Here is a 22,523-nt window from a genome sequence, read left to right as displayed (position 1 = left end):
GTTTAAAAAACCTGTAAATGTACAGAATTTTGTAATCAACACTTTTAACTGTACCACACACTTTTTGCTTGTTTCTTTCTTGACTTGGACTTAATAAATGGATGAAAAATGTTTTTTTCGGCAGCCATTTCTTTTGTTATCATTTATGACTAAACAGTGACATTTATAGCTTGCTATACAGCAGAAATGGATTCAGCACCTAAACATCTTATAGAAACAACCCAAGAAGTACTTATCCTTATACTTATTCTCAACAATGACTACCACACTTTTTCCAGGGCTATTTCTGACCTAATGCTACCACTGCTACGGAAGGTATATTGTGACCCTTCAAGAGGATCTTTTAAAAGAAGTAGATGTGACCCAAGGGGAAAAACTGATTGTATGAGATAGTGAGGCAGAAACACAGACTGATAATCCGTAGGTGTGCTAGAAAGTCTTACCGAGGCTCTGCCACATGCTGAAGAGCTCATAGGCCATCATAACCCTCATGTCTCCATACCTGCAAGACAATTGAAGCAAACCTAAGATACAGACAGACATCCAGTAACTTTGCCTTCATAATGCCATCACAAATAGCTCTGATTGAATGCAATTTAATGGTGGTGCACCTGCAAACATGAATAAAACACACAGAAGTTTGAACAGAACTAACTGTGGGTTAAGACTAACACTAAATTCCCAAGTGTTCTTAATCCCAGTAACACTATCAGAAGTATTGTGAATGGACTCATATTACTATCTTCAATGACCAGACTGTTTGTCTTTGTTTAGCAAGCTGTTATAGCCTTATACCATCACAGCTAGGGTTGACACGATTCTCCAAATCCTCGATTCAATTTGATTTTCAATCTTTTCTTAATATTACTATATAATATACTATATAATGCATTCCTTATATGTTATTTACTCTTGTTTGGCCTTTTCCTTTTCTATTTTTGGGGACTTTCATTTTGAAACCGCTTTTTTATTTTGAAACCGTTCCAACCGCGAGGTTGTAATAGGGAGGGAAAGTAATCTCATCGCCACCTACTGGTTGCGTTCCTAGAGTTTAGCGGAGTGGATGGGATGGGAAATGTTAGGCACTGGGGTCACCTCTATTGCTTCTAGTGGTCATACCTTATTTTTAGGATTAGTTGAATTGTTTTGAGTTTTTGTCTTAACATGGTGATAACGAACTACAGTTGCATGTGGCGCTTAATCTCTAACTGATCAATACGGCAATTTGCTTAACTGGCTTAACATATTTTTGTAATAACGGAGCGTGATGTAAACCACGTGGTGATTACCTTTATGTCTAGATAACTGGTGTTGTGCTTCTACTCACATGAAGAGCTGGCAGTAAGTGTTAAGTGTCAATGCTAACCAGGCTAATAAACAAACCATGCTACCGTGAGTAACGTCGAAGGGTAAAGTCACGTGATGTCTTTTGTAGTCCGTTTATGAAACAAAAGGAGCAATTTTGATTTTTTAAAATAAGGCAAAATAGGGCCTGACATTATTACTTTATACACACTGAAAAATATTTTTGGTGGATAACTTCGCTGATTTGGCTTCACAATATTTTTTTAAAAGTAGGTCTATGGGACTTAACATTGGAGCTGCTCTTCGATAGGAACGCAACCACTTGGGGCGCTGGTTTTCACTTTCCCTCCCTATATAAACAGAACTAACATTAAACAGAGACGTGAACATAGTGAAATGAAACAACACAGAATGTTAATTTCATTGTTTCAGCACACACCGAAGAGACCCAAGGTTAGTGTTCATGGAATATGTACTTATCAATGTGCATTTTAAGCCTTAAAATAATTTTGGACTGTAACTAGATCATCTTTTCACTTGCTAAGTTGAGTAGGCTAAGTTAGTGTTAATTGATGTGAATGAACGACAAAATACTTCCACACCGGTGATTTCAGATAAGAGGGCCTTCGATTTCAGTAGTTTGATGTGTATATTTTAACTGGCTGCAACCTAAAATTAGAGGAGTGTTGACACCGCAGTTCAGCACGTGCGTGTGCATTTGTGCGTCTTGGCATACATGCTGGACATGGCATTGGGGGTGTGGCTGCATCGTCGATTCTACTTTTGAGTTCGAAGTTCGAGATTGAGATGTAATTTTGAAATCATATAAAATCGAAATCGTGACACCCCTAATCACAGCACATATACTTTTAAGATGCACCTTAATTTACCCACACAATAATGTACATTTCTTTGAATGACACACTGACTATGTAAAGTTAATGTCTTTGCTAATGTCAAATGTTAGCTACCTGACGAATCTGTCCTCAACATTGGGATATTGGGGATGAACTTAGTTGATGACAAACATGAGGCAGCTGGATAAATGTAATTCTAATGGTAACCACAATGATAACTAGATACTGTACCTATTAATGTATGAATAATCGGGGTGCTGCTACACCGAAAATGTAAAAGTGGCAGGGGGCATCTTCTATGCTAATTTCGTCAGTCTCATGCAGTCATGCTGGCTGCAGCTGGCTCAACTTACCCCAGCTCTGGTGGCTCATCTTACCTCACAATCACCATATTGAAAGAAAATGATTCTCACAACAAGGTAAGGTAACATTCACGTTTTCTCTAAATCATCCTAACCCTGGACAGGAATGAAATCTACTTGGAGAGCAAACAATCATATTTTTACAAATATATTTTTTACCACATTTGCCATGTGCTGTACCTTTCCACATATTTTAAAGAATGATCCCCTCTTCCTTAATATGCTGTCACATGAAGAAAACTCTTTACGGTTTTCTAGAAAAAGGGGTGTCTCATCTTACCCCTATGCTCATCTTACCCCGTTCTCCCCTACTGACTGCATTGATTGGTATGTTTAGATGAAATCTTACTTGTCCAGGACTTTCTTCCTTTTGGCAGAGCTCAAATTTTCAAGTTGTAGACTGGGCTGATTAATGTAGAGCACTGACAAGCTGAAGTATGAGTTCCACACCTGATAACATGCACACACACACACACACACACACACACACACACACACACACACACACACACACATATATATACATACATACATAAGATACACAATATACACAAGAAAGAGTGTATAGTTTAATGGTCAGCAAACAAACATGATTTTGTAGACAACCCCTAACTGATTTGAATGGACTGGCAGTTCCCTGATAGCCGAGCATGTGCAAGATGGTTATGACAATCAATCAATCAATCAATTGAGACTGTTGTTACAATTTTCTTTCAAACAGTTAGCTTCCCCCAAAAATATTTCTAATTAGGTGAGTCACTAGCTTCAAAAACTATTCTGAAGTTCAGTTTATCGTGGCCAAGTAAGTTAAATCCCAGTAAAATAGCACACATTGCGCACACGCAGTGTAGGCTACGTGCATTCTCTCTCCTGCTGATTTGCGTTCAGTAGCCAAGTGCGTAATATTGCTTGTTGAAAAGTTAGTTGAAAAAATAAATGTGTTTATTGTAGCCTACAGAAAATAAATAGCCTACTATCATACTGTCAGTTAATTGGCTACAGTGCAGTGAAGAGATTGGAGAGTAAAGCTATAGGGCAACTTTTTTAAGAAAAAAAGTTTTATGAAAATAATTTACGAACCAGAACATAAAGACCATGAAGCTTCTATTTCTTGCAGCTGTTAAAATACCCGCTAGATAGTTTAAATACCCACCAACATTCGTGTTTGCAGTAGGCTACAGATTATTTATGAAAGTTATTTGTCTACTAGGCCTAGCTGATTTATCAAACGAGTGCTTTCTCATTTGTCCTCCGCAAACTACAGGTGTTTCGGTAGAGAGCCATTGAATAAGCGATGCCAAGCAATTTCAGTAACACTTTTTGTGACATTCAGCAAATATCTCCTCATTTAATGTAAATTCCTTTGGACAATAGACAATGTCCTCCATCTCAGTTGCATTAGTTTTCTAATTTTGAAGGTTCTAAAATATGACGATATGCTTCACTGAATCCTTCTCGTTTTCTTTCATTTGTCCAGCTAACTTTTCCATTGAAACTAGCCATTTATGATGGATTACACAGTCTACATTCTGAAATGTCCTGCACAATCAAGGCCAAATTAAGTCATCACGCAGCCACTGTGTCAGCAGCATGAGTGCTGACGGTGACAGTGCGTTTCAGATGTCAGATTATTATGTAGGCTAGCCTACTAGACTGTTCTCACATTGCAGCACTTTACTTATATGAAGTAGCATTAATCAATATGAGGGGCAGAGGGGGATAAATGTTGCCCCGGTGATAAAAATAATTAAGCAGAGGGGAGGATATCAAGACCAGAGGGGGGGAAATCCCCCCCATCCCCCCCCACAAATCGCACCCTGTTTATTTGTAGGACTATTCCATATCAATTCAACACATACACATTGGGTTTGACAACAGGGTCTCAGATCAGGGTATTTTTTGTCAAAACAGCCCCCCATATTTTATAAGAATAATATGAAAATGTCAGACTGATGTCTTCTTTTGTTCTTACGCTGAGATATGCCAGTATTACAGATATGCCAGATAGACTCTGAGTAGATATGTCAGTATTTTATCCAAATATCCCTCTCCTTTCTCAATGAAAGATGTGCACACTGGGGTAGTAACATGTGTAGATTTCTAACCTCATATTGCAATTACTGTCCTACCCACCATTGATGTCTGGTAGAACCCGGTTCTTAAGTGATTTTCTCAGGGGATTTTGAATGCAGAGCACTCACAATCTCAAAACTTTGCAGAAGTCCATGAGAGAAGGTACAATATTTGCTAAACCAGTTTTGATGGTTAGTTGTGTTATTCAAAATATATAAGCTCTTACAGTTGCCCTAAATTGTGATTTTCTTGTCAAAACAATAGTTTTATTACTGTGTTGGAAGGACAGTATGAAAAATGTTAAATCCAACTTTTTTCTTTTACCATTCCATCAGGACATGTCTGAACTTGGAAAAAAAGAAGAAAAAAATAACTAAGGGAGCCAAAATTATCAAATTTATTATCATTCTGGAAGGACAACATTTTTCTGTTTGTGGCAACTGTATGTCACCATGTAGACAGCTTAAAAGCATTGGATCTAACTTTCCAGTTATAGCATTCCCTTAGACTGAGCCTTCAACATAAGCTAGAAAGCAGCCTCACGTCTCAGCAAATAAAAGGTTTGCATCTACTTTTGATCTCCTTGTTAACTTAGTTAGAGAGAATAAATTGAGTTGGGGCAACTAACATTTTTGAAGTGACAGAATTATTGATAGGCTAACTTTTCTTACTAGCAAATGTTGTTAACTTAGCTAATATCATTGAAAAGCTTTTGCACACTTTCAGGTAGTGTTGTAGTCAAGTCACTAAACCTCGAGTCTGAGTCCAGTCTCAAGTCTCTAGTGTTTGAGTCCAAGTGAAGTTCAAGTATTTTTTTTTTTAAATCCGAGTGAAGTCCGAGTTGTGAGTTGAGTCCGAATCAGGTCCAACACACCACACATAAACAGCAACTTTGCACATAAAATGTAATTATTATTTACAATTTGTAGAAATGTAAAGCTTAATGACATAGACTACATCCCACATGTGAGCTCAACTATTACACTTGTATTGATGGTGTGTAGGTCTAATTGAGTATCTGTCACTTTAAGACTGCTTCTGAGCAAGGCTTACTTGAGTCTCATGGTTTTAGGTGGAAAAAGTTGTGCATAGTGCATAAGATTATGTAGATGCAATTCATTGTATTTTATGTCATTAGTTAAAATAAATCTTCAAAAATTCTGAGGAAATCTTTCTTGGATCATAGAAGAGATAAGTGTCTTACAATGAATGTTAATTTCTATGATTTTGGTGAGTACTACACAAATCAAAGTTGCAGACAACAGCTAATTGGATAGTCAGCTAGAAGGAGCGTTCTCCAGATGTAAATGTGTGGGCCTTAATTTCAAAGACTTGGTAGGTTAGCAATGCAGGCTTAACACTTAGCAATATTGCGTTTTTGGTTCCCATGCGCTGAGTGCCAAAAACGCAAATTAGTTTTTAGGTTTTTTTTTTTTTTTTTTTTTTTTTAAATTGAAAATAGACACTCTAACACACCTTATGTGCAATTTTGGGAACTGTATGATGAATAGAACTGAAAAAGGTGACAATCGACAACTCAACAAACTGGACATTTTACAATCTAGACATTTCATCATAACTCTTTTGACGCTTTTGATGGTTGCCGCTTTGGGTCGAATCAGTGACGCATGCACATCAGGTCAAAACCGGGCCATTTTCGTGGGTTATCACTAGGTGGCAGTCTCGTCAGGTCTCGCTAGGTCACTTCCCGGAAACTTTACAGACAACACTTCATATTTCATGAAAGACGCTATATCTCCATTTCTAGAAAAAAACACTAACCCGGAGCAGTGAGCTGCCTGCTATAGCAGCGCTCCGGGAACAGTGAGAGGTTAGGTGCCTTGCTCAAGGGCACTTCAGCCGTGGATGTGGGCATGGGAGAGCAGTGCTCAACCACTTCCCCTGCCCATATTTTTCCTACTGGGTCGGTGATCGAACCGGTAACCCTTCGGTTACAAGCCCGAAGCCCTAACCAGTAGGCCACGGCTGCCCCAAATGGACCTGAGAATAATAATTGTAGGTGATATGTACCTTAACTGTGTCCTCCTCCTAACTGGGTCTGCTCTGTGTGTGTGTGTGTATGTGTGTGTTTGTGGGTGTCTCTGTGCATGAATGTTTTCTTTCTGCACTTGCAATTCCCACACAAATTTACAAAATCGTTACATTTCAAGTACTTGCATCTTTTCTGATTAAGTTTTAAGAAATAAGCATCAATAATAACCAAAATCTTGTTTCGATTTTCTTTCCCCTGTTTATGATTGAATTTCCTCATTTTCTCACAAAAAACTAAAATCAGTCATATGATCATAAATGTGATCTCACTGGGGTAAATGGCAAATATGAACCATAAATAATTCATTATTGAAGTATTTTTACATAAATTGTTATGGTTGTATTGATTTAAAAGCCTAATAATGTGGTGGGTCCACCAGACCCGGGAACATTGGCTGAGTAACAAAAATATGAACACCTTAACAAGGGTTATTTGTTTGTGCCGTAAAAAATGTTGTTTGTACTGTTAAGGGTTTTAAGTAATTCAACTTTACATTTTCTGGCCAGTGACATCACTCAGCCCCCATACTTGTCCACATTTCCCCAATATAGTCTCAATTGTTTGTGCTACGTTTGTGCTGATTTGTGCCGTTAAAAGAAACATTTGTGCTACTATTGCTACTGTTTTAAGCTATTCCACTTTATTTGTTACAAGCCAGTCCCTCCAGGAATTTGCAATGTTGCGATCGCAACAATTAACGCAAATTCAGCAAATCTTCGCGAATTCTGGGCGACCTCGAAACATCAAAGATGTCCTTTTAGCTCGTGTCATGTTTGCTAGCTTGTAAGCTCAGTTTGTGTAGTGCTACTAAATTCATAGAAAATAACATTGCAAGATGTTTACCTCTTCTATGATCCAAGAATGATTTCATTCAAGTTATTTTTTAACATTTATTTTAACTAATCACATAGAAAACATCCCGAATTGCATCCACATATGGTAATGCACTATGCAAAAAGTTATTTCCACTCGTAGCCGAACACATTGAGATGCAAGCCTTCCAATCCACTCAGAAATGTAATTAGGCTACTCTCACGTCCTTAAAGTGGCAGGCAGTCAATTAGACTTAGACACAACACCAATGTAATGACATTAAAGAAAAGTGTAGTCTAATAGTTTAAATCAATATTAAATTACTAGATACTTAGTTGGCTATTAATAATTATGCAGGTCACAGAATATGAATTATAAAAAAGATATGAACTTAATATAAATTACAAAATATATGAATGTATTGAAACATATGACATTATGCCATCTCTTTAGGGGGCTGTCTTTTTTTGGACAGTTCTATGAAAGGTTATACTGCTTTGTGAATTACCCCAGTTAAGTTTTACACAAATAAAGTAGGCCAACTTTGATTTTCTGTAACCCACTATTTACCTTTACTTATCCTTTTTTAATAAGCATCAAAATGATCAGTGGGATTTTGGTCTTACTAACCTTAATTGCCCTCAATTAAAAAATAATTTAGAAAAAAATTGCAACTATTTTTGCAATTTTCACTTCCTCCCGCAATTTCTTTGCAACAAACAGCTAAAAAACACTGCAACTTCCATCGCAATTTTTTAGAAAAGTTATCGCGAAATCAGGCATTTTAGATCGCAAAAATCCTCGCGAAATCCTAGAGGGACTGACAAGCGTAATGTTAATCAGCCCCCCATCAATGTCCAAATCTTCCCCAAATGGTCTCAAGTTACTTTGCAGTGTTTCACTGTCCTGCATGGCTGGGTCAGTAGCTATCTGCTCCGGATTGCCAGGTTGCCACTAATCAGAGACTGATTCAGTGTAGTCCACGTGAGATGGGATGACCAACGCCATCTTCTGTCAGCCTGGAAGGATACTTAAACCCTAACTATTTCCTTGTCTACTGTAGTTAGAGAAGCTGGTGGATCTTCAGGTGAAGTCATGCTGTCTCTCCTTTGATGCATATTATTGTAAATAAAACTCATCAGCTTTCATTGACTTCATCCACAAAACCAAGAAAGCTATTCAACCCAATGAGCAATATTGCCTTGTCTCCAACATGTCAGCCTCACTCACCTTAAAATCGAAGTCAGAATCTGTAAAGTTCTTGTGCAGAGCCGGGGAGAGATGCTGAGTTGTTGTTACAATAATGCTAAAGGACAGAAAAAGGCACAGTGAAGATAAACAAAAACATGGTTCAGTGAGTATAATACACTGTTTTATATTTCCTATCTACAGTACCCTCCAGAATTATTGGCACCTCTGCTAAAGTTGACTAAAAACCAGTAATCTGTTGGTGATTTATTGTAATCTCACAATGAAAAAAAAAAAAAAAAATAGGAAAAATCCAACCTTAAAGGGAAGCGAATTTATTTTGAGAAAAAGGAAAATCTCATAAAGAAATAAATATTTTTTTAACAAAAACACGTTTCTCACAATTCAAGATTTCTTTTATTACATCTCATTTTAGGTTTATAATAGAGTAAAATTCGTTGTGTTTTTTTCTCCTCAAAAAATAAATAAATGAAAGGGTGTGTGTGTGTGTAGGAAAAAAAAAAAAGGGGGGGAAAGAAAAAAAGTGCCTTGTTGTCTTCAGCATGAGTTCAGCAATCTAACTGCTTGGTGAAAGAAACTACTTTGGAGTCTGGTGGTAATGAAGCTTTCAAGCTTCTATATCGCTTTGCCAGATGGTAATAGCTCAAATAGTTCATGGTTGGGATGACTAGGATCATTCAAGATTTGTTTTGCCTTCCTAATGCATCTTCCCTCAAATAACTCCAGTATGGGGGGTAGGTCACAGCCGCATATGGTCTGTGCTGTACGCACAACTCTCTGAAGTGCTTTTCTATTGTATTCCATACCAGCAGTTCCCATACCATGCGATTATGGTCCCAGTCAAGATGCTCTCAATGGTGCCTCTGTAAAAAGACCTCAGGATCTTGGGTCGCATACCAAACTTTCTCAATCGTCTGAGCTGGTACAGACGTTGTTGGCCTTTTTTTACAGTGTGCTGAGTGTGACTGTCCCAGGTGAGGTCTGAGATGGTAACGCCCAGGAACTTAAAGTCTCTCACCCTCTCCACTGTCTCACCATTGATGTTAATGGCTTCAAACTGTTGTTCTTTCCGCCTGTAGTTAACTATCAATTCCTTTGTCTTGGACACATTCAGAGACACTCTGAATTGACATTGGCACTCATACAGAACTCTGCGGCTAGACTTTTAACTAAGACTAAGAAGAGAGAACACATCACCCCTGTGTTGGCTGAACTGCACTGGCTCCCTATTTCCTATAGAATTGATTTTAAGGTTATGTTAATTACTTACAAAGCTCTGAATGGCATAGCACCTTCATATATCTCTGAGCTTTTAATATCTTATCAACCACAAAGGAAACTTAGATCATCCAATTCTAATCTTTTAATCGTATTTAAAGTGCTCCACAAACAAAGTGGAGAAGCTGCTTTTATCCATTATGCCCCCAAACTATGGAACACCCTGCCTCTGTACATCAAGCAGGTGAGTTCAGTAAATATTTTGTAAAAAGATCTGAAAACATACCTGTACAGGAAAGCTTTTAGTTAACTCATCTTATCCTGTAGACTACTTTTTCAGATTATTCTACATCTGCTGCTATTGGAGGGTGCAGCCAGCCAGAAGCAGATGGGCTTCCCCTATTAAGTCAGGTTCTGCTCAAGGTTTCTTCCTGGAATATAGGAGTTTTTCCTTGCCACAGTTGCCATATGGCATGCTTGTGGGGGGGTAAGAGGGTTAAGGCTGCCAGTCTTATGACATGTCATTTTCTATATTTTTGATATGTTGCTGAGTGGATCATAAACGGCCCTAGCAATGAAGAAAAGTGATTGATAATGACTGACTGACTATTATTGTGTTACATGCTTCAAATGTAAAGCACTTTGAGCTGCATTCTGTGTATGAAAGGTGCTATACAAATAAAGCTTATTATTGTTTCCTTTACACCAATTCATGAGGTTGTTGATTTCTTTTCTGTAGGCTGTTTCGTCATTGTTTGTGATTTCAGTGGTTTCATATCGATTACAGTGGTGTCATCTGCAAACTTGATGATGGTGTTGGTGTTGTGTATAGCCACACAGTCATGCGTATACAAGGAGTAAGTATAAGTATAAGTATATATACTCTTTTGATCCCGTGAGGGAAATTTGGTCTCTGCATTTAACCCAATCCGTGAATTAGTGAAACACACACAGCACACAGTGTACACACAGTGAGGTGAAGCACACACTAATCCCGGCGCAGTGAGCTGCCTGCATCAACAGCGGCGCTCGGGGAGCAGTGAGGGGTTAGGTGCCTTGCTCAAGGGCACTTCAGCCGTGGCCCACTGGTCGGGGCTCGAACCGGCAACCCTCCGGTTACAAGTCCAGAGTGCTAACCAGTAGGCCACGGCTGCCCGAGTAGAGGAGAGGGCTCAGAACACAACCTTGCGGAGCTCCCGTGCTAATGGTCAAGGAGGAGGATGTGATGGAGCCCATTCTCACCACCTGTTTTCGTCCAGAGAGGAAGTCCAGTATCCAGCTACATAGGCCGCTGTGCATTCCTAGACTCCTGAGCTTGCCGTCGAGTATATTGGGGACAATGGTGTTAAAGGCCGAGCTGTAGTCTACAAACAGCATCCTTACATAAGTGTCTTTTTTCTCCAGGTGTGTCAGGGAGGTATGCAGTGCGCTGGTGATGGCATCATCAGTTCTGTCTGTAGGCAAACTGGTGACGGTCAAGCGTAGGTGGAATCATTTTGCAGATGATGTTCTTCACAAGCCTTTCAAAACATTTACTCACGATGGGGGTGAGGGCCACAGGTCGCCAGTCATTCAAGCTGGTGATTTGGTTTTTCTTAGGCACTGGAACAATAACAGATGACTTAAAGCTGCTTGGTACAACACACGTGGACAGGGAGAAGTTGAAGATGTCTGTAAACACACCAGCCAGTTGCTCTGAACACACTTTGATTACACGGCCTGGAATCCCATCAGGTCCTGCTGTTTTCCGAATGTTGACTTGCTTGGAAGATTTCTGCACATCAGCCACTGTGAGCATTAGGCCTGGGTCAGAGAGGTGAGAAATGGAGGGGGCTCTTACTGGAGGTTTGATGTTAACCTCAAAACGTGTATAGAACTGGTTCAGCTCGTCTGCAAGTGAGGGGTGAGAGACTTGGATGTTGGATTTCTTCCCCTTCAGATCTGAAATCATGTGCAGTCCCTGCCACATATTCCTTGAATCATTCCCTTCCAGCTGTTCCTCAATATTGTGCCTATATTCTCTTTTTGCTGCTTTGATTGTTTTCCGCAGGTCATATCTGGCTTTTTTCTCCAGCTCTTTGTTTCCAGAGGCAAACACACAATCCTGGCCTCTGAGAGCAGATTTTACTTGGCTATTTTTCCATGGTTTTTGATTTGGATACATTTTGACTGTTTTTGTTGGAACAATATCTTCTACACACTTCTGTATGAATCCTGTGACTGTCTCTGTGTATTCATATATATCCCCATTTGATGCATCACGGAACATGTCCCAATCAGTGCATTCAAAGCAGCCTTGCAGTGCACAGCAGCAAATGGTTTTGACAGTGGGTGGGCTCTGTTTCCATCGCGGAAGGGAGTATAGCAGTGGTCTAGTGTGTGATTTCCACGTGTGTTTACATCTATGTGCTGGAAGTATTTGGGCAGTATCTTTATTTATTATTGGCACCCCTGTTTGTAATACCTTCTTAATCCTCCCTTTGCCATTAAAACAGCTTGTAATATTCTCCTATGACACCCCATAAAGTTGGAAAATACAAAGCAAGGGATTTAAGACGATTCGTCTTTACAAAATCTACCCAGATCATCCAGATTCCTAGGTCCACACTTGTGCATTCTCCTCTTTGACTGACCCCACTGTTTTTCTATGGAGTTTAGATCAGGGGACTGAGATGGCAATGTCTGAAGCTTGATATTGTGTTCAGCAAACCATATTTGTTTTGATCTGGACGTTTGTTTTGGTTCATTGACCTGATGAATGATCCAATCATGACCAACTTTTCGTGTCTTGGGAGAGATTGACAGATTTCCTTTGAAAATGCTCTGGTTTTTCTTGGTGTTCATGATACCATGCACCTTAATTAGGTTCCCAAGAGCTTTGGGAATAAAAACAGCCTCACAGCCCCTCCACCATAATTCTCATTAGGCATGGGGTTATTTTCAGTATAGCCATTCTTCTATGTACTGTATGCCAAACACACCTTAAGTGTTTCTAGCCAAAGAGCGCAATTTTCATTTCATCTGACACTTCCAGTCACTGTACCATTCAGTAACTCTTGCCGTTTACATTGGTAATTAAATGACTGGACAGGCTTTTACCTGGCATGCCCTCTAAATAATCTATCAGCAGTGAGGTCACTTGAAGATTTTTTGGGTTTTCAGTCAGAGTTATGATTAGCTGTCATACAGCCCCAAATCAGAAAAAGTTGGGATGTTGTGTAAAATGCAAATAAAAAACAGAATGTGATAATCTGTAAATATTGTAAACTCCCTCTCTCTCTTCCCCCTTACCTCACTTGTGAGGTATACCATTACCAGCCATCCTTGTGTTTGGCCCTCATCTCACTCATCTCACCTGAATCCCATCCCTACGACTGCCCTATCATCGCCTATTGCTGTCCCCCTGCCCGGATTCCTGGCCCGCGCAGCCTAACGACCCACTACTTGCCCTATGACAACTCCTAATCCCCTTGGACAATTCATTTCTTACACTGGACTATTTGAACTTTCTGACACTAAATAAGATTCATGCATTATCATACTGGATATGTAACCATCCCACCTCTTTGTAACATGCACCTCAGGTGGCTTTAAACATCATGTTCTTTTCTCTACACCTAACTAACTTATTCATTATGACCGCCGCGCAGCGAAGCGGCGGTCATATAGGTTTAGTCAGATTTTTTTATTTTTTATTTTATTTTTCGCATGTCCAAATTTCCGCCAAGGGTTCCCGGGACACTGTAAGACCGGGGTACACGAAACTTGGTGGGCATGTAACCCCACATGGATAGCATGGAACCATCGTTTTTTTCTTTTGATCTGTAGCCCCCCTGGACTGGACCCCTGAAAGGAGGGTAGGGCAGACACAGTTTTCTGTGAATATCTTGAGAACCGTGGGGCCTAGGATGACCAATTTTTTTGCGTATGTTTGCCTCCAGGGGTCATGTAAACCCATTCCATATGCACACATGTGCATAAACAGATACACACGCACACACATACATTCACAGTAATCCTCATTGATGACACATACTCACACAGTAGACATATATACGCATGCATGCACATGCACACACACAGGCACATAAACAGGCAAACACACAAGCACATGCCCATGCACGCACACACACCCACACATAAACATAAACATGTACACGCACACATGCACACAATTCAAGAATTTCTCAGAATTATGAACAGGCAAGATGGGGGTGGGGTTGTATAAAATGTATTTTACATGTAAAATCTATGAACTAATCATGTTTTGGTACTTGTTGTCTAGCAGATACCAGTGAGAATTGAGTGTGCATAATGCAATTCAGTGAGACAGTTAGAATCATATATGCCTTTCAGCGTGACTTATTTTTGTGGAAAACATGTGCTGGACTGGGCGGCGGTCATATTTTGTACCGCTCTGCGGTACATCTAGTTTATTATGTAAACAGACCTTACTATTCTGTATTGACCTAGGCAGATGGGTCAGGCCCTTGAGTCGTGGATCTGCTCGAGGTTTCTTCCTACATGTATCTCCAAATCTAGGGAGTTTTTCCTCGCCCCTGTTACTCATGGGCCTTCTCTGATTGTTTAACACTCTGTAAAGCGCTATGAGACGTGCAATGTTTTGGTGCTCTATAAGTGATATAAGATTGAAATTGAAATTTAAATATTTAGTTGCAAAAAGGGCGCAGCCAACATATCAAATGTTGAAATTGACATATACAGTATGACTATTTCATGGAAAATATACAGTATGTTCTGCATCAAATTCAAAATGAACATATATTTTCCATGAAAAAGTAAAAAATAAAAAATATTATAAAAATATTTTCAACGTGTGTTACATTGTCTGTCATTTTTGCAGCTAAATATGGGCTTGTGAGATTTGTATATCATCACATTCTATTATTTTTTGCATTTTTGGGGTTGTATGTCCACATATGATATGGCTGTTATTGTTTCATTCTGTTCCTGTACCGGTCCTGAGAATATCTTTGTGTGACTGTGTCTTTCGAGTTAAACTATGTTTTTGCCTTGTGTCACAGTTCATGGGTGCATCCCCATTGTCAGTAGTTATCTACTCTGGATTGCCAGGGTGGCACTAATCAGGCACTAATCTGATTCAGTGTGGTCCATTTAAAATGGGGTGAATAATGTCATCTCTCTCTCCCTTGATGCACTTCATTGTAAATAAAACTCTGTTCCTGATTTTCCCTACCATTGCCTGACTGGGTCTTCATTCATCTGTGATATCAAAATTACCATCAAAAGAAAACATAGGGTTATGAGGAGGACACAAGGCTGAGGAGAACACAAGGCATTAACCAATAGGAAATCATCCCCGCATGGCATCATTGATCTGACCCTGTCTCCAATTACTCATCTCAGGGATTTTTTCACAGGTCATATTCTATAGGGATGAACTTGTTTTGCTTAAAGGAACACGCCACCCAATGTCAGTAGTAATATATGTTCTTACCTTAACTTTCACGAGTTGAGTCATACCTCTCCCGTGTCGGTACGTGCACTCAAACGCTCTGGTGCACGGCTGGACTGTGTTAGCATGTTGCTATGCTAGCGGGCTTTGATGGTGGGCGGGTGCGGTTTTGAAAATTGGTCAAAAAACTTTGGGGCTGATGGATGATAAGCTTTGCTATGCAGTTATGGTTGAAATAATAGCCCATCAGCGCATCTCTAGTGTGTGTGCCTCTCTCTCGAAAGTACTTTCTCTCTCTGAAAGTAGTAAAATAATAAAGATAAACTAGAATTCCAAGGAATTCCCAGTGCATGGAAGTGCAAAACATATGATGTAAAATACAGTTTTAAAACAGATAATGTATAGTTACAATGGTTTTGCTTAGGTAGACATGGTTGTTGCTAAATAAAGCTGTTTCTATGATGGTTGCTAGGGAAATAAAGATGGTTGCTATTGAATATGTGGTGGTTGCGATGCAAAATAAAGCAGTTGTTATGCTGGTTACTAGGGTAATACTGTTGGTTGCTATGGTGGTTAATAGGTTGACATTATAGTGGTGGTTGCTAGGTTGTTGCTAGGGTAATTAAGATTGCTGCTAGGGTGTTGATAGGGAACGTATGGTGGTTGCTATGCCAAATAAAGTGGTTGCTATGCTGGTTGCTAGGGTAATCATGTTGTTTGCTGTGGTGGTTGCTAGGTTGAGATTATATTGGTGGTTGCTATGTTGTTGTTAGGGTAATTAAGATGGTTGCTACAGAGTTGCCAGGTATGGTGGTTGTATTGGCAAATAAATTGGTTGTCATGCTGGTTGCTAGGGTAATGATGAACAGGATCTGTAGGGACACCAGGCAACATTTTCGTGTTAATTAATCATTTTCATAAGTCGGTTTATGGTTAAATGATTACAGGGCGAATGAAGGCTCTCTCGCCCACCCCTACTGCCTGTAAGAAAGAATATTCCGCTTTCAAGTTCAGTGTATCGTACCCGCCGACCTTCAGTCTCACAAAGTCTCATGACATTGCGAGAAGCAGGATCAGTTTACATCCTGAATCCACAGCACAGAGGCAGGCTAACGAAACACTAGCGATTGTTGAAAACGTGTGTATAATGGCAGAGCCGGCGAAGAAGCAGCGAAAACCCTTGACGGAAGATGCAAAGAAAAGGAAAAGAGCTTCAGACCGAGCGAGGGCTCGCACACGTATCGACACGTACAGACGCTAGGGGGAGTTTGGCAGAGGAAAAGCATCAGGCTTGCTGATGGTGCATTTGCTGCAGGTGGCTTGAACACCTGACACATGATTTTAATTGCTTAATTGCCCTATTGGGATGTCATAATTGCCAATGTTTATGGGGAAATGTTTTAATAGTTTTTAATTAATAGTTTAAAAAGTCTAAAAGTTGAAAACGATGACAAATGCATAGCAGCCATGTCCTTTAGAAGACCTACATTACATAGTTTGAATAAAGTTTCTAAGTTAAACGGTTCAAGCTGAATAGCTGAATTGGTCAGCGGAATAATAATAAGAAGCCTAGGAAGAACAGTACAGTGCATTTTCATGCACTGTAATAAGAAACCTAGGAAGAACAGTACAATGCATTTTCATGCACTATAGTTATTTTGAAAATGAAATTTAAAAATGGGGATCAAAGGGTAAGTGTTCAATAGTCAGCTGGAGAAATTAACAAAGCTACCAGCGAGATTTCCTGCAAAGTGGAAAGTTAAAGGAAGGAACTAGGGACATGGCAATGAAGACATTTATTTTCAACCAAAGTTGTGCTACTCCTCAGACCGTTCCAGTCCTTAACAAAGGCAAAGTTTCTTATCACTGTCAGCTGGTCCTCTTGTTTTTGTTTCTGCTTCTTCAGATAGATAGATAGATAGATAGATACTTTATTGATCCCCAGGGGAAATTCAAGAACGGTGTGTGGAGTTGGTAGCAATAGCCTCTCTACAGCAGCATCACCTTGAAGACTGCAAACGCAAAAAATGAATGGCTCTGACATGCATGATGTCACAACTCAAGTGCGCGGTGACCACTGTGTCGAGTACACTGAGCCCTTGAGTCTTTGTACGCAAGAGTGATGGCTAGTTAGTGGGAGAGCCTCTGTTTTGATAGCACATGGTGATTTGCTTGGGCCCCATAGCAGATGAACAGCTCTTCTGTCTTACGTAGGGGTCCCATGGAAGCAAGAGCTGCATCCACACACGTAAAAAATGGTCATGGCTTGGGGCTCCTCAAGCAGCCAAAAGAGGCGTTGAGGTGGCCACAGGAGCCGGCATGTTGGTGGTGGTGGTGGTGGTGGTGGTGGGGTACTCCATGTAACTCCAAAGTCACCGTAGAGGTGAGTAGCTGTGTAGGCTAGTACTGGGTAGGGCATGGGAATATGGGAGTATGGGAGTAGGAGGCGCCTTGGCTACAACTGACCAGGGAGGTCAAGACTGAGGTTCTGCAGAGATCTTTGCAGTAGATCTGGAATGTGGCTGTCAAGTCCCATGGCTAACTATGGCTAATTCTTGACACTAAGGAGAGCTTATGGGTCCTCCTAAAATTATGAACGTTTATTTAGGATTTTGGTTCTGTAATTACTTTTTTTTTATCTGAGCCTAAACATAGTTACCATGGGTACTAAACAGATAAAAAAGGATTTGCGAGTTAGGAAGTTTCTGTAATACGGCCCCAGGACCGTCAAGGTGGGCGCCTTCTGGACAGGGCATCTTGAGTCTTGAGTGCATCCTGTAAGCCGTGATGTGGCAGGGCTGAGTTGGCAAAGCTGGCTTACCACCACTTGGCAGGCTGTGTGGGGTGAGGTATGCAGCTACTGCCTCCTCCATGTGGGCAGGGAAGAATAGCCCAGTTGGTCTGTATCACACAGCAACGATAAGGCTGAGTACACTTGAAAAGGTACTGCACCGATAAGGGTCCCAGGAGGTCTCCACCAGCAAATACCAGGGAGTGAGAGTGCCTTGGCAGTGACTGCTGTGAGAGAGGATGGGACTCACTGACACGGACTCGCATACCAGGGTGGAGAAGTGCAGTGTCTGGGCCTCAATCTCAATCTGAGCTGGACACTGACATTATTAGTCTGCCGCCATCACCATGGAATTTTGCCACTTGAAGAAGGCTCCTGGCCGTTTTCTTCTAATACAGGAAAGTCAGTGCAGCTTGTGAGGGGAACTTGTGAGTCTGGTGTTTTATGTGCTTGAACTCACGGCTTGGGTTGAGGCTTTGTTCATAGCAGTTTGTGGAAAAATCCCTGAGACATGTGATTGGAGATTCAGGTTCCGATCGATGACATCATGCAGGAATGACTTCCCATTGATTAATGTTGAGTGAATTCAACTGAAAGAGAACTAATTTCATGGTCAATTTATTACAGCTTGGGTTATGACAGGCTATGGCATATGGCAGGCCGAATGAGCATTTATTCCGATAGCTTGATATCAAGCTTCAGTGCCATATGAGCCCTTTTTATCAACTAGTTAACTAGTTAATAGCATAATATTTAGGTTAATATTTATTTGTTGTTGCTAGGCACCCATGGGCTCAACTGGTCCTTTTCTCAACCATAATTTTGACCTAATATCTAACAAACAACAGATTGTATACACTCACTGAACAAATGTTATGGAAATAAAATAAAGCTTTCTCCCGAGACAACTTTGTGAAAAAACAGTATTTTACACTGAGAAGAGCCTAAGGAATTTCTGTCTTGATTAGTTGGTATGTTTTGAACTGATGAGCCAATAGGAAGCCACAGTGTGAAGTGCACCCCCACCTCCTCACTAGCATTCTGTGCAACTAGTTAACTCGTGTCAATTCTGGCTTGAACTAGTGAACTAGTATACTAGAATACATAGTGTATGTTTTCACTGGTTCACTAGTGTGGAAAAAATAGACATAATTGTCTATTAATGTCTCACTAGTAAACTATCAAACTACTCCACCTAGAAAATTAGTGAGAATTTTGACATTTACTAGTTACAGTGGATCCCAGTTAAGTTTGGACGGGTTCCTTCATGAATCACGCACCCCATTTTCTCAGCAGAAATGGCAAACTGCAGTTGACACAAACAACCACAAGGTGTCACTTGGGAGTTCTGCCACTACTATTTTGATGCGACTTGACTTAACTGCTTCCATGACGCAGTGAGCCATTACCAAACATATATGATAATACAATATAGCGTGAGTTTATATATCTTATACCCTATTTGTCACGGTTACTTATAGATTTGATAGTGTAACGATAAGCGCATGAGACTTTCAGCGGGGGCACGGGAACTTAAATTGATCAAGTTAGTTTAAGCTTACACTTAAACAGACAAAACATTCTAATATGAAAATGTAGATGCAAATGTTGTAAAATGGTGCAGCTCCTTTAAGAAAGCCCCGTGCGCAGGGATGGAAAGAGAAAAGCGAGGGGATGTGTGTTAGAACTTAGATGCGTGTGGAAAAGTAGGCGTGCTGTTGAGACTGGGCGGAGTCATATTCAAAATAATGCAAAAATAAATCCGCAGATAAAACCAATTATCCTCACTCATTGCAACCACGCAGCATGCCTGCTTGCCGACTTTCAAACTAAAAAGATATCAAAGCACCTTTTTATGTTTGAATGTAGCCGATTTTTTTTTAAACAGTTGGACAAATGATTTAGCTAATTGATTATAGCCTGCACACCAGCAATTGTTGAACATTTACCTGTACAAGACAGAAGCCCAGCCTAACAAGCATGTTGCATGTTGTAGGCCTACTGTAGAAATTTCACTTAAATTGCAACCGCAACATGCCTGCTTGCCGACGTTCAAACGACAACAAAAAATATATCAAAGCAACAAGAGGTTGAGTCTGAATGACACGGAGTTCAGACTCATATTGCTCCTCATAACCATCTATAAAAAAAGTGTTTTTTCTTTTCTTTTTGAGCACGTCCGAATCCAAGGCCATAACGCACTGGACCTTATAATAGGCTCAAGATATAATTCAAAGGGGGCAGATAGGGGCCTACTGCACTTAAAACTTAAAAAGATTGAACGAAGCTTCCCAAAATTTGAAATTGCGATCAGTGACTGGCATCGGGTGAAGCTTTTCGAAGTTGAACAGGCTATTAAAAAAAGGAGAGACTGGGCTCTCCCTTCTATGAATTGAAAAAGACGTTATGCTACCTGCAAACTGGCCTATGATTTCATTGCTGAGTTTGCGGCAAAGCAAGACAATGTTTTTTCAGAGTCAGGATATGGCGAGTCAGTGCCATTTATTTGTCCAATATTAGCCTACAGACCAGTTTCCATAGTGCACATCTTATCAACAGTTTGAATGTCGTGTGTGTTTCTGCTCATTGACAAATACCGTTCAGCACAATGATTCATGGCCAATTAATTTCCCCTGTAAAACAAAGCGCATTTGTTATACTATTTAGTTTCGTGATGTCGCCTATGATAAACACCAAATGTGACTTAGCTAATTATAGGCTATACAATTTTCCCTCTTAAAGACAAGCTGGTGTAGCTTATTAGACTAGGCTACTAAAATGCACCGACGGTAGCCTTGGCTATGTGTAAAGTAAGCTTTCGCATGATTTCATGCAAGTAAGTTCATGCATCTGTCAAGTTCGCACAGGGCCTCGCACCATCTGTCAAGATCGCACAGGGCCTCGCACCCCCTTGTGACGGCCCTGCAGCTCCTAAGACAGCGAGGAAAAAGTTAAAATACGCAATAAACCCGCGAAAAGTTGACAGGTTTGTTTTGGTCCCGGTGATTATTTGTAAAATTGTGCAAATGACAGCCTTTTCAAGGCATTTCAAGGAAGGTGTCGTAGCATGCAAGCTCCCAAATTGACCCAGTAGCCTACAGAAGGCATCAATAAATTGTTGGGACTGGGGAGGGTCATGCATTTTTTCTCAATCACTTTGGAGGGTCATAGAAAAATTAATATAAACAAATTAAATAAATAACGAACAGTCCCTAATTGATTATAGCCTGTAGGCCTACACCAGCAATTGTTGAACATTTACCTGTACAGGACATTGACAGTAACCCAGCCTAACAAGCAGATGTTGCAAAAGACATCAAAAGACGCTATTAATCAGAAATAAATAATGTAATCTGCATCGCTTTATTTAACAAACTGCAAGCAACAAGAGGGTTGAGTTAAGCTGTGAGGCCAAACCCAAGAGCAGAGCCTAGCCTATCTGTTAAGGCACTCGATAGGCTATATGGTAACGAGCTGTGTGCGCCTGGAAAGACAATAGAAGATGCTTTCTGAATAGCACAGCGAAGACGGCTCTGGTCATCCCATACCCTCCCCCCACTTCCTGTAGCCTACCATTATGACTTGTTGCCGTTTGGGACATTAAGCTTTTTCACGTTAAGCCCCCTCCCCACCCCTTCTTTCATAAGCAGTGGGGGGGCGGGCACAAAGTAACACTTTTTGGTAGACAAAGGAGGGTTCTCCGCGCTTCTGTCGTTTGGCGACAATCCAGTGCAACCAGGGGACAGATATTTTAGAGAGGAGAGACGCCGGTGCAGCTCAGATGTCTTCTTAAAAGGTGCAGAACATTATTAAACTTTGACTAACGTTTCTATGTGTCGATGTTTTTGACTAACGAACATCGAAACGTTAGTCAAAGTTTAATAATGTTCTGCACCTTTTACTAAAGAATAAAGAAAATTAAGAAGACATCTGCACCGGCGTCTCTCCTTCTCTCTAACACTTTTTGGCTTTGGCTAAATATTTCTAAAATCCTTTGAGTTTTACTAGTCACATGTTTTAACAAGGAACACTTGTTATTGAACTAATAACAGACGTGTGTCGAAAATTTACTTTATTTTCCATACGGAGAAATAACATATGCAGAGTCTAACCAAGGTCAATGTTGCCAAAAAAGCCCAAACCTGAAAACACATGAGGCAAAAGTGCAAAACATCACAAAACTAACTAAACTAACACGCGCATATTTTTGTATTGTAATCATTGTAGCCTACAGTTGTAACAGCGTGTAACAGTCGTTTTACTCCCCGTATGCGCTCATTATAAAGAACGTTTAACGTGTCCTAAAAACAGCTATCAACTAATCACCAAACGTCTTATAAACAAGTATTGCCAGGAGCAACACCTTGCAAAAAATGATAACAATAGGCCTAGGCCTTTTTATGGC

At 40.2% G+C, this 22,523-nt stretch overlaps 1 protein-coding gene across 4 annotated transcripts in view; it reads right to left on the bottom strand.

The window, feature by feature from the left end:
* Positions 1–22,523, bottom strand: part of dock3 (dedicator of cytokinesis 3) — a 557,701-nt gene that overhangs the window by 234,005 nt on the left and 301,173 nt on the right. For all 4 annotated transcript variants that reach the window (XM_048254372.1, XM_048254373.1, XM_048254374.1 and 1 more), the window contains 3 exons: positions 8,694–8,769; positions 2,874–2,974; positions 444–502 (listed from right to left, as the gene is read on the bottom strand). In XM_048254372.1, the coding sequence (XP_048110329.1) occupies positions 444–502; positions 2,874–2,974; positions 8,694–8,769 (236 nt within the window). The remainder of the gene's footprint in view (positions 1–443; positions 503–2,873; positions 2,975–8,693; positions 8,770–22,523) is intronic.

This window comes from Alosa alosa, chromosome 10 (genome assembly GCF_017589495.1).
Source record: "Alosa alosa isolate M-15738 ecotype Scorff River chromosome 10, AALO_Geno_1.1, whole genome shotgun sequence".
NCBI lineage: Eukaryota > Metazoa > Chordata > Actinopteri > Clupeiformes > Clupeidae > Alosa > Alosa alosa.
Note: the sequence above shows the minus strand (reverse complement) of the source record. Positions and strands in the feature narration are given on the sequence as shown.